The following is a 13,993-nucleotide window of genomic DNA, read 5'->3' on the forward strand; positions in this document are numbered from 1 at the left end:
ATGAGATTTTTCTGAAATACGGGAAGAAGCCAGTAAATCTAAAATGGAATCTGTTACAAATTTGGCCTCGCGTAAGGCCGACTTATTATTCCTGAAAAACATAGGAGGGGGTTCCTCTTCAAAAGGGATTACATAACCTTGCTCGATTATTGATAAAATCATGTCAGGGGAACCTATATCACGCCAGAATTGAACATGTTGTTTTAGTCTCCCTTTAACTGGTAAATTATCAGACTGTAAGGATGCCTTTTCAGGAAAACAATGTACCTTCAGAACGTCATCGAACTTATTGCGAATATTGTCTTTACTGTGCCTTTGGCAATGTTGAGGCGGTGCTGGTACTGGCGGTATCAAAAGACCCTGTCGGGGCATATCGCTGGTTGCCTGCTTGGGACAATGCTCTCTGGAACTGGTAGGATGGGGCGTGCCATGATGGGAATGGAGGTCTCTGCCCGGTGAAAGGGACGGCTGATGTGGGTCTTGCCTGATTTCGGTAACGTGAGTAGGTGTTGGAACCAAAGGAGTAGGGGCAATTTCTGGACCAATGGCCAGACATTCCACAGGAGAAGCACGACTCAAAAGACGGCATGCCTGAAAAAACACAATTTTGAAAAAAGAGAGAAAGAAAAACGGCGACTGGAAATACAAAATAAAATATTTTATCAAATTAAACCCTTTGCCCGGGAGGGTGGGAGGGCACTAAGTCAGGTTTAAAGTATTATTGGCAAAGATAGATGATGCTCGGTGTGTTTGTGAAATCACCTGAATGGGGAAGCTGAGAAAGCGCTTCATTTATATAGGGGTACGCTTGAATGAGTTAGACTATCAAACACAATGGTATGGGTGCATCTCTAACGCAAGGAAAGCATAAAATGCAAATTAGAGAGAAGGCCTATGGCGCGCCAAACAGACAAAACTAAATTTTCATGCTACTTCGCTACGCTCATACGCATGAAAAACAGTTCAGTGTTAATGGACACGCCATAATAAAAGAAATGGAGGCAATAGGATTTGATTCAAATTATTTATTTACAGCATGGGATAATGGTGGGATCACAAACGGCTTTTGAAAATTGACAAAGTATAATAGGTAGGGGTTTAACAAATCGCTTTACAATACCTCGAAAAAGATGGCGATCAGGATGACCAAATGTGGGCCTGGAACCACTCTGCTGGTGTTGCGGAGCCTCATTCCGTCGCCGCTTGCGCGACTCTATATCTTTCAAAGCAGCTTCCTCTGCGACGAGAACCTGTTCTGCTGTTCAGCAGTCAATTTGTCGACGTTGGTTTTGTCTAGATGTGACACGGTACCCCAGCCGGCCTTGCTGGAATCGGCTATTCGAACTTTCTGCTTTCTTTCGGCAATCAGGGTCGTCCCTTCTTGTACGGCTTGTAGGGCTGCTTCGATGTTGATATCGACGGTCAAGGCAGATTGGATTTTGCAAAGCACAATCTCGAGTTGTCCGCAGAATTCGTACTGGGCGATATTGCCTGGTCTTGACAGATCTTTGGCTTCAAGTTTGAGTTTGAGTTCTTTCAGCGCCGTAGAGTCATTAGGTGTTTTGTTGATAGCGCTAAACTTAGCGTCGAAAGTCTTTAAACTTGTCAAAAATTTCGGCGGTTTGTACGTGGTCGCTTGAAGTAGACATGTCAGGTTTAAAGTATTATTGGCAAAGATAGATGATACTCGGTGTGTTTGTGAAATCACCTGAATGGGGAAGCTGAGAAAGCGCTTCATTTATATAGGGGTACGCTTGAATGAGTTAGACTATCAAACACAATGGTATGGGTGCATCTCTGACGCAAGGAAATCATAAAATGCAAATTAGAAAGAAGGCCTATGGCGCGCCAAACAGACAAAACTAAATGCTCCCGGATCACCTTCTATAAACAATAATTGAACGTGTAGTTGGGGAGCCATTCATGAGCATGTAGTTCGGGGTGAAGAAGTCCCAGAAGATTTAATACCTTCCGCCCCGTAGTAGTTTAAAGGAACACGTTGCCTTTGATCGGCCGAGTTTGTCTATAAAAAGCCTCTACAAATCGTTTGTTATAAAATGCATATGGTTAGAAAGTTGTGTTAAAAGTAGAATACAATGATCCCCACAAATTTGCCTGGAAAATGTGTGGTTTTCCTTTTACTTTGCAAATTAACACGTCGGCCATTCATATTTCACTCCCATAAACGGCCGACCGTGTTAGTCGACGAGGTAAAAGAAAAACCACACAATTTCGAGTGATACTTGTGTGGATCATTATATTCTACCTTTAAAATATCTCTCGATTCATATGCATTTCATAACAAAAGGTTTCAAACGCTTTTCAAAGTCCAACTCGACCGATCCAAGACAACGTGTTCCTTTAAAAGCAGGACAATTCTTTTCAGACCTGAGAATTCTCAAGAATTACGGAAATCTATTTCGCGGTAGCAACAGTTAATTATACTCCTAACGAAGGAACTGCAAACACAAAAATGTTGCATTTATACAGTAATAATTATATTTATTAATTCATAATTTTAAGATGTACAAAAATAGAACTCTAGTATCGCCCATTATTCAACATCGAAATGGGCATCAACTGAAATTAAACATTCCAACACACAACCTTCTCGGGCCTGTATCACCTAGCAAGATGTAAGAACACCAAAACAAGGAAGGAGTTGACCTGACACCTTCTAAACTATGACAATTAAACTCATGGGATGTTTAATTCGCATCGGGGATAACGAATACTAATTTTGCTTTTGCCCTCAGCACAATTAATACAAAAAATAGAAATAAAAAAATGTAAATTTTGTGCACAACTTTTAAAAGTTATTTCGTTTCGCTGATTTACCACTACCAAGAAGGAATTAATGAAATGTATAAATAGAAAACAACGACAACGAACACAACAAAAGTAGTTGAATGTTTGATGTGTCAACCTAAAGCAGAACACAACAAAAGTAGTTGAATGTTTGATGTGTCAACCTAATGCAGAGTCCTTATTAATGACCAGAGCACAATCACTTGTTGCATTTAGACTTTCAAAGTTTTGCCAATTGATAATAGACCTTATGCACATCATTTCAGTAGGGCGCCCTCACCTAGAGGTCAAAAGGAGGTTGTTCATTGGCCAATCCTGTGCGCCGCGCGTACAAATCTGTGCGTTTCGATTGTTTCGTCACCGTTTTCCACTAAGATGGCCCGCCGCTGGATGACTTCAATGCATGAGGTCTATATATATTTGATTAAACAAAATTCTACTTCAAAACAAAAAATAGTAGTTAAAACTTAGCAACAGAAAACGAAGGCGGCATAATGCAAATAATGATATAATAGTGATCTCGATGTTGGCAATTGACTCTGCTATAGGTTACACCAATACAGTCACTTTTTATGTTAGTTGTTGTTGTTAATTTGCACATTTCATTCCTTATTAGTAGGATGACTTAGTTATCGAAAACGATATTACCTTTCAAAGTTGTGCTAAAGTGATACTTTATCGTTGATTTAACAAATGTAATAAACAATGCGCCAAAATAAAACAAACTTTTAAGATTAAATTATCCATAAAGACTTCTTATTGGACTATAATATTATGTCAAAGTGTCATCGTTTATCTCTCTTCCGTTTAATGAAAACCATTTTAACAAATAAACCATCTTTAAAGGGAAGTTGCACGTTTGGTAATTACTCACAACAAATATTACATTAAAAACTGACTTGGTGATGTCAACGAGCATTGGAGAGCTGCTGCCATATTGTGGGAAACAACTCCCTCTGAAGTAACGTAGTTTTTGAGAAAGAGGTAATTTCTCACTCAAATTCGTCCAACAAGGGTGTTTTTTCTCTCATCATTTTCTCGCAACTTTGAAGATCAAATTAGCTTAAATTTTCACAGGCTTGTTATTTTATGCTTATGTTGAGATACACCTAACGAGAAGACTGTTCTTTGACAATTACCACACGTGTACATTCCCTTTAATACTAGCAATGGAAGAGATTGTTAAAGGTACTGTACACGTTTTGTAATTGTCAAAGACCAGTGTTCTCACTTGGTGTATTCCATCATAAGCATAAAATAGCAAGCCTGTTAAAATTTGAGCTCAATTGGTCATCGAAGTTGCAAGAAAATTATGAAAGAAAAAACACCCTTGTTGGCCAAATTTGTGTGGTTTCAGGTAGGAATAAAAGACTTCTAGCTAGAAGTCTTTTATTATTTTAGTGAGAAATTACCTCTTTCTCAAAATCTATGCTACTTCAGAGGGAGCCGTTTCGCACAATGTTTTATACCATCAACAGCTCTCCAATGCTTGTGACCAAATCAGTTTTTAAGTTAATATTTTTTTTAAGTAATTACCAAACGTGTACCTTCCCTTTAAACAGATTGCAAATAAGCCATTTGCTAGTAAGATTTGAATAATGTCTGGTACCAGTCACATTTGAATTCCTCATGCTAAAGAGTCAGTTGCTATGTCAAATGCTTTGGGGAAAGTTTTTGTATAGCAACCTCCAGATAAGCAAACCCTGGTCACATTGTGCAATACAAATCCATTACTAATTGGGGTGTTCACCGTCTCTTACGCAACTAAGCAAAAGCTTGCACCTAATCATGTGACACAGCAACTGTCTCGATAATCTGAGGAATTCAACATGGTAACTTATAATCAAGCACGTCAATGCACCAGAAAATAATTTGAATCGCACAAATGGCTTTTTTTTACCTTTGACCTTGCATGATCACAAAGAACCCACAGAGCCTGGACTTCTTGCAGGCACAATTTACACTATGTCACATCTTTAATGGACTAAGTCTAAAACCATAAAATCTAATTTCAGTGCTGAATATTCTTACTCACTTTTGATATGAAGCAATGGCTCTTGTCTGACAAATTGATCATCTGTTAATTATTGTAACACTTGAATTTCAGTGTAGTATCTTGCCTGCCGGGTAAAACCCGGTTCTTACTTCCTGCGAATGCGAATGCGAAGCGAATTCGACGTAAATTTGGCGTCACAACCCTCCTTTCGCAGCGATATTCGCAAGTGAGTTGAGCAAAGTTGAACTGCTGCGAATTATTCGTTGCGAATTTGTGACATCAACATTCGCAGGCACTACATGTATGAACCGGGCTTAAGACACTGGAATGCACAAGGTCACTCTGTTAACAATGTGACACGGTTTACAGATTCTCACTTGTATTTCTGATCAGCAGAGTGTGGGCGCGAGTCACAGTCACGACACTTGCGTCCTTAAGCAAGACACTTTACTATGATGCTTCGTCCACAGAACCTTGTAAACCATTACATGGAGCTATGATAAAAGCTGTAGGTCTCATAATTCAAAGCGTAGACACTCCCTGGCAGGAAAACACTAAGGTGCCAAGAGCGACACTGTGTGATGGATATGCACTCTACATATACATGTAAGAAGCCACTACTATTCAGGGTTACTAGAAATTCTCACTCACGTGGAGCTTCCTCAGTACTTTGCTTGGAGGTTCCCAGCAGCTGCTTTATCCAGGAACCAGTGGACTGTACCTTTAGTTAACTGCACTCTCGCTGCTGGTAGAAGTGGGAGCTCGTTCCCTTCAAGAACACGCTGCGTGAAAACAAGAGTCAAAATCTTTATCGTCAATTAGTCCAGATCATACACAATTTTTTTTTTTTACAGATGTAGGCCTACCCATGCTCGAGAAGACCTAGTCTTGGTGCAAGACGTTTCTCTTTTTCCTTTCACGCACACCACGGCCAATTCACCACCATCGCCCGCACACCGACTCACCTGACTTAGTCCACTCACTGCCCCGATCAGGTGAGTCGGTGAGTCGGTGCGGGCGCTGTCAGTGAATTGGCCGTGGTGTGCGTGAAAGGGAAACGAGAAACGTCTTGCACCAAGACTAGAGAAGACCAAGAGGTATGTTATTTTGTATACTGTCCACAAGGGTACAGCTGATAGCCAGGTCCCATTTTCATAGAGAAAAACTAGCTGAGCACAACAAAATTATGCTGAAGGTTACCCACCAAACTACCTTGTCACATGTACAGCTTGTGACTGGTTCCCTGCTCATTTCCATTAGGCAGAAAATTGTTAAGCAATATTTACATACACAAAACAAAACATATTGTAAGACAAAAATAAGCAGTCACAAAAAAAATTCAATTTCAAAATCAACCACTGTAAGATAAGCATAGGATAAAATAGTGTTCAGTAATTTAGTTGTTTACATAAAATGTGATTAATGTTCACTATCTGGTGGCAAATATATAAACAACATGACAACAGTTTTATAGCAATTAACAGCATTCAAAATCAACTCTTTACACAAAATAAACCACATATACACCTCGACAGTGTTTTCAAGCAATATGGGCAAAAAGAGGCAACACGATCTTGGGACATCAAAATAACAAATGGGATAACTGGTCCATTAAATCAACAAGAAAAGAAATGATTTGTACACGATATTGCTTTGCCCACTTGGCTACACTCAGCTCATAAAATAATGTTCAGTAACTGTATAATTTGCATACAGCTCATGTCAAAGGTCACACAGTGACCTGCATTCCCAGGGTTCAGTATACAAAATGTTATTCCAGTACGGCAGCTCCTTTGCACAGTGTGTGTACTTAGTGCCTGCGATACCACGCACAAAAAACACGTACTTTGTGAACGGTTTTGTGGGGTTTTTTTCGGTGACAGTTTTGAAATAAAGTGTTGGATTGGTTTACCTGAACAACTTCAGCTTTGCCAGCCCCAGTGGAAGCGAACATCGCACAGCGTGCAGCTTTGATCACAGGATACGTGATGGTCACTCTGCATGGAGGGGGCTTCGGTGAATCATCAATCGGAGCTATTACTAAGGACTCTTCCTGTTGAAAGTGACAAAATAAGAAACGTGGCTGGCTTTGGTGTAATCCTACGGTGCGTTTACACCTGGAGTTGAAGTCTACATTCCCCTACGTTTGCATGGCATTTTACAATGCAGAGCTGTTCCAGTTGGACTTTTTAGCGGCCCTGTTAAAGTCTTTCTCGACCTCTATCGGCCTGTTAGTTTTTACATCAGTGTCGCAGTAAGTTGACAAGGAGGTCAGTTTATGATGTGTCCCCATTGGATTCATTCTGCAGAAAAGTTGCGGTACAAATGTACCTAAAAAAAACTCCAAGGGGAACATTGCTTAAAGACAGTGGACACTATTGGTATGTCAAAGACTAGTTGCGATAACGTAACCTTCCTGCCGACGGCGTAGCCGGAGGGTTACGAAGCAGACGCAATGTGAGCAGGACGAAATGGTTAAAAACGTACAATTTCGACAGCTAGTCGGCAGATGTGCTCCATTTTTACCTGTTTTGAAAATCATGACACAAATTCTAGAAACACGAACTTGATCCTCAATGTCTAATGAATCCTACAATATCACTCAAAACACCATTGAGGAAATAATTTGAAGAAAAGGCACAAAAACTTACCAGATTCCCGAGCGAAAGACCCAGGTTGAAAATTCGACCTGAGGGGGGCGGAGCTTCGGCTGTTTGTGCACGTCACGGACTCAGCGCTGCGTGTGATGTATTCTGTATCCCTGCAACTGTGCAGCAGTAGTTTTGTACACGCGCTGAGATGCGAAAATCAGAGAAACAGAGCGCCTGCTAACGTTCGATTATAACAAGCGTGTACAGTTTTTGCCGTGCATAGATCGGAATGTTGGTTGTGTGTGACCGCGCACAGCAATGGTTTTGGATCAAGACTACGGCTACAGTTACCGGGATACACAATGCACGACACGCAGCGCTGAGTCTTTGACCCCGGTGACGTGCACACACGGCCGAAGCTCCGCCCCCCTCAGGTTCGAATTTTCAACCTACGTTTTTAACCATTTCGCCCTGCTCACATAGCGTCTGCTTCGTAACCCTCCGGCTACGTTGTCAGCAGGAGGGTTACGTTATCGCAACTAGTCAAAGACCAGTCTTCTCAATTGGTGTATCTCAACATATGCATAAAAAAACAAACCTTGGAAAATTTGAGTGCAATCGGTCATCAAAGTTGGGAGATAATAATGAGTTGTGCGCTTTCAGATGCTTGATTTCGGGACCTCAAATTCTAAATCTGAGCTCTCGAAATAAAATATGTGGAATATTACTTCTTTCTCGAAAACTATGGCACTTCAGAGGAAGCCATTTCTCACAATGTTTTATACCATCAAACTTCCCCCATTACTCGCCACCAAGTAAGGTTTTGTGCTATTAATTATTTTGAGTAATTACCAATAGTGTCCACTGCCTTTAAAGGCAGAGGTGTTCGAGAAAGAAGTAATTTCCCACGAATTTGATTTCGAGACCTCAAGTCCTCAAGTTTAAAATTTGAGGTCTCGAAATCAAGCATCTGAAAGCACACAACTTTGTGTGACAAGGGTGTGTTTTGCTTTCATATTTATCTAGCAACTCCAACGACCAATCAAGCTCAAATTTTCACAGGTTTGTTATCTTATGCATATGTTGAGATACACCAAGTGAGAAGACTGGTCTCTCACAGTTACCAATAGTGTCCACTGTCTTTAAGTCTGTCTTTAAGTCTGTCTTTAAGTCTGCCTTTAAGTCTAAGTCTAAGTCTAGATCTAGAAGAGAACAGACTGAACAATCCCATTACCTCTAATAATTTATGTCCAGGGAAGAGCGAACATGTGTGGCCATCTGGTCCCATACCAAGTACGAGGAGATCAAATACTGGCATGCCATCTGGACCCTTTGGAACGGCGTTAAGTTTGGTAGCATAGTCCTTGGCTGCGTCATTCACTGAGAGGGAAGGGTTAATCGCATAGAGTTGACTCTCCGGTAGTTTGACTTTCCCAATTAGTTCCTGTTAAACAATTTGCAAAACAACAACGGCAAGTGAGATTTTAAACATTCTTATTCTTGAATTGGTCATTAAACGTTTACAAGCAGACAGTATGTAAAATGAATATTACACTAAGTAAATAGAAAGCAAGGCAGTCCAAAGGTAAACAAGAACACTAAAAAACAACCTTATTATTATGGCCAGGATCAATAAAAGTATAATTAACCACTGTACATGTAGATCAAAAGCCTGCTAATCCAGTCACATAGGGTGGCAAAAACACCATACAGACACTCTCTTTGGAAAAAAAATAATAATTAAGAATAAATATATAATCTGCATACACAAAGCACAACTTAAAATAAAAAAAACAAATTGATCAGAGTGGAAACAACATTCTTGAGTAGATTCATATAAGGAATGTCCATTAAAACTTCAGTAGAGAAAAATTGTGTTTGAAGCTTTGCATGGTGTGGAGATAAATATAAGTAAACTTTTGGGTCCCCTACCTTGTGATTTGTATCAAACTTCTTCTGTAGAAGACAGAGAAAACTACTCGAAACGTCAGGACCAAACCGACTCTTTTATTTTAAAGGGAAGGTACACGTTTGGTAATTACTCAAAACAGAAAAATGGTTTCTAGTTTTACAATAACATGATGAATGATTTACATAATTTGCTCTACGAAGCACATCAATTTAGAGTTTAGTTCAGAAATCAGGAAATAAACAACAACAACAAACAGTCAGCAGGAAATGTTTCGTAAAACATGGAGCTGGCTGGAGGAAGGAAATAACGACCATTCCATACCTTGTAAATCCTGTACGTGCTGTCACCGTCATCAAACGACACAAGTCTCTCATCGCAGAAGAACACATGCCATTTACCCCACTCCACGTTTTGTATCTTCGGCAGGCCTTCGATCATAAACTTGGCCACGCTACCACCGGAAACACCCAGATAAAATGCCCCCCTCTCCCTCACGGCTGACTTGCTCTGCTCGGCAACGAAATCGCACACTGCGGAGGGAACGTCTTCGGTTTGCAGTACATGAACTTTCCTTGACGCCATAATGGTAGAGAAAGTTCGTTTCTTTTTTTCTTACCGTTTGGTGCTTAATTCTGCTTAAAAAAACACCGATAATTGTGCAAAATTACTGCAAAAACTAGAGAGCCGACGACACACAATTTAACTCTGACGGAAGCAGATCTATTGAAAGAAAGACAGGTACCCGCAGCTTTATTTCCGTTTGGTTGAGTGGAAAAGGAGTCTATTTACCACTCAGAATTCTTTTATCAACGTAAGAGGGCGCTTTTTAACTCACGCTCCCATTATTCATCATTCTGCCTGCACGGCATAGACCTTTTTCGCAAATACCGGGGCGCGCGCGTAAAGCTTGGAATTAGGTGCATTGTGGTCTTGCTGGTATCCAAATTTGATCCATATATATCCCACAATGCACCTCATTCAACAGTCTGCGCTTGCGTATTGGTATTTGCGATAAGGTCTATGGCAAAGTAGCGGACACGGGGGCTACTTTCGGATGAAAAGTCCACTTTAATACTCAATAATGTGGACAATTTGAGACTCGGGGGGGGGGGGGGCACACACTGAAAGAAAACATAGGGAAAGCTAACAATGCAAGGAAGCAACTGTACCGTAAGAACCATGACTGGAAAATTTTACTAGGAGCTCGAAAACAAAAAAGCGTTAATTTTAAAAATGATCTTTGTTGCTTGTTAACGATCGATGGGGAGCTTTTGATAATAATACAACATTTTGAGAAACGTTGATTTAGAGAAAGAAGTAAACTTCTCACTAAACATTTGAGTTTGATTTCGAGACCTCCGTTTTTGAGGTCTCAAAATCAACATCTAAAAGGACACAACTTGTGCGTCACGGGCGTTTTTTTCTTCCTTTTATTCTCTCGCTTATTTTCGCTATCTTGACACAACAATAACCCACAATCTCAATGACAGCAAAGAAGTCCAGATAAAAATAGGGATCGGAACTTGGCTGCACTACGGAAGTGCAAATACTTGGCATCTTCGCGTGTTTCAATTGACAAAAAGTTACAGCTAGTACAGTCTTTGGTGATTGCCAAATTGCTGTAGAACTCCACCACACTCACCTTCAAAGCAGCTGACCTAAAGCGCTTCGATGCTTTGGCGAGCCCTGCTGGGCATTAAGTGGTCAGACTTCATCACAAATGAAAGGCTGGCTGAACTAATTGGTGGACGGTGGTCTTAGAGCGGAAGGCGAAATGGTGCGCTCATGTGATGAGACAGGGAGGCCTACCCAGCGCAGCTGTAGATGGTCTGCCTACAGGCACAATTCGAGGCAGAGGCCGCCCTAAGCTGCGCTGGATAGACAACGTCACAAAGTGGAGTGGAAGAACTGAGACAAGCAGCGATTGAAAGACACCGGGTGATGGCTCACTCGGGTGAGCCCATGACAAGATTGAGCTAAACTAACAACCACTCACCGCTCTCGTATTGACGTCATGCACCCTATATAATCGCAAATTGTCGTAACTCTTCCGAGAATACACCGCTCTAAATTTGACTCCCATATAAATGGCTGACCGTGTAAGTCGACGAGGTAGAAGGAAAACCACGCAATTTCGAGCAATACTTGTGTGGATAATTATATTTTACTTTTAAAATATATATTTCTAATCATATGCATTTTATAACAAACGAATACAAACGCTTTTCAAAGACCACCTCGTCCGATCCGAGGCAACGTGTTCCTTTAACATCTTGATCACTTTCTATTACAGCATCGTTGTTGCTAAATGAGACGACGCTGAGATCGTTACTGATGGGTCTGTTTTTCGCCATTATTCGGCTCAGAGTATTTAAAGCGTCAGATGAACGAAACTACCGAGGGAGAAAACGTCGAGTAAAAGAACAGGCCATCACCGAAAGTCACTTTTGAGTCTTGCTGATGTCGGTTCGCAAAAAGAAGCAGAAAGTGTGTTTGTTCGGACAACATACCTAGATAACAACGTTATTTTAATAAATTAATTAGCTTTGGTGATATCTTTGCGACCGTCACTACATTATATCAATCGATGAACAGTTGCTATGTCAGCACAGTGTACATTTGTAACGAGTTTGTATAAATTAATGGGGAGAGTGTACTTAAAAAGGACTATTTAAAAAGGGTTTCTAAAAAGGAGGCATTATTTTGTGGACGCTTGCTTTTAATTGTGCAAATTTGTGTACACTTAGAGCAGGGGTCTCCTTGTTTGTGTTTTTAATTAATTGGCAGAGCAAGCATTTGCCATGGATCACACTGTTGTTTTGTATTCTGTGTTATTGAATCCTTGATCTTTTGTGTAACTTACTTGGACTGGACCATCTAAAATCGCTCGTCGAAGAACTTGGAATTTATGTTTTTTTGTGACTCTGAACTCGGCATCTAAAAAAGTTCAATACTTATTTGTTTGCCAATGTAGTCTTATGTGTAGAAAATATGGAAATTTGCATCGGGAATAAAAATGTTGGGCTTAACCTACACCGATGTGTGTAGGCATTGTATACCCAGTACTTTCCTGAGCGCTGTAAAACAAAATCACAGCCATATTACTCGGGTGGGATTCGATCCCGCGATTTTAGAGCAAGGTTTTACCAATTTTGTCGAATGTGATTGTCTAAATTAGCTTTAACGCACCTTTTTTGTATCTGAAGGGTGTGTATTTGTTGCCATGTTTGTTGTTGAAGGACTCGCCTTGAAGAGGTGCTGGTCGACTGTTCCTCCGTACTACTCAATGGGCTTGAATTTAATTAAATGTTGAGTATTTTGTATATATTTTATGCTTCTCTGTATGTTCTATATTTAGGGTTGTCGCTTTTAATTCTTGGTTTGTTTTTGTCAGTTTGAAATATTATATTACATTATGAATGATATAGGGTAGATGGCCTTAGCTTTCGATCCAAACCGGACCTTCTTCAGAGGCATACAACTATTATGAATAATATATATATTTTGCAAATAGACGGTGAAAGATGAATGCCTATACTCATGTAGTAAAAAAATTAAAAATAATAATAAGTTATCTATTTTTTCAGTAAATATTATAAGATGTTCACATTTTTTACGGGATAAAAGCATAATCTACACACGTGTATAGATACAGAGAGACAACAACAAGCATGCGTATGAAAAAATGCTGTGAAAATGTTTTGTCAAGAGCATTATAATTGCAAAACAACAGCATATTGCAATTTATCCAAATATCCTTAATTTATTTACACTTGTTTATGGTTTACAGCTTGCAAAAATTACCTGTGAGAAAAATGTAAACTAAACTTAAAATAAAATCAAACCCGAACTATGGATGTTGTTCACCGTTTTCTAATAAACTACACCTATTTTGGTATAACAATGTGGTAATCATGTGTTACAAAATAATAATAGTATTGTGTTTGTTGTTATATTTTACATTATAATAGTATAGACCACCTCAATATATCTCATGTTTATCTGAGAAATAAATTTCCCGGCATATCTAGAAAGCTTTTCCTCACCCACCATAGAATTTGGGTACTTTAAGAGTGTCCACAAAAATTAAACTTACAGGGTTTGGAGATAATGATAGTGGAAAGCTCGCCTTCAAATATTACTAACTGAGGTTATGTAGTTGTTGAGAAAAGGGTAAAACAAGTCACAAAATAAGTTTCGTCTCAAGTGAGACGAACATTGTTTTAGCATGTAAAATCCAATTAACCAGTTATGGTATGGTACCATAAACATAGCATAACTAGTTTACATGCTAAAACTGATACAAACATTGTTTTACTCATTTCTCAAAAACTACAGCACCTCAGCATAAGTAAAATTTCAAGGGAAGCTTTCTACTATCATAATCTTCAAACTGTGTAAGTTTACTATTAATCTGTGGACATTGTGTTTAGTGTTAGGAAAAAATACAAAGTCCCTTTAAAGATATTTATTTGGATCACTTCAAGTGTCATTCCATGTACACACGTATCACTCGAAATTGCACAGTTTGCTTTTACGACGCGAGCTAGCACGTCGGCCATTTTATGGGGCCAAAAGTCAAAATTTTTACTCCACAAAATGGGCAACCAAACAAACAAATAAAACGCTCCTCAATGTGGTTGCCTATAAAATAATTATCTGGTGCTGCCCATGATAGAGGAGTTT

At 39.6% G+C, this 13,993-nt stretch overlaps 1 protein-coding gene across 1 annotated transcript; it reads right to left on the reverse strand.

The window, feature by feature from the left end:
• Nucleotides 1-5,055: 5,055 nt before the first annotated feature.
• LOC117289390 (6-phosphogluconolactonase-like) lies at nt 5,056-10,016 on the reverse strand. Its single transcript, XM_033770492.1, has 4 exons — nt 9,629-10,016; nt 8,630-8,839; nt 6,717-6,857; nt 5,056-5,586 (listed from the first exon to the last, which is right to left on the reverse strand). Exons 1-4 carry the CDS (start codon nt 9,887-9,889, stop codon nt 5,467-5,469), a joined length of 732 nt encoding a protein of 243 aa, XP_033626383.1. The 5' UTR covers nt 9,890-10,016; the 3' UTR covers nt 5,056-5,466.
• Between the last annotated feature and the right edge of the window lie 3,977 nt (nt 10,017-13,993).

Source organism: Asterias rubens, chromosome 4 (genome assembly GCF_902459465.1).
Source record: "Asterias rubens chromosome 4, eAstRub1.3, whole genome shotgun sequence".
Taxonomy (NCBI): domain Eukaryota; kingdom Metazoa; phylum Echinodermata; class Asteroidea; order Forcipulatida; family Asteriidae; genus Asterias; species Asterias rubens.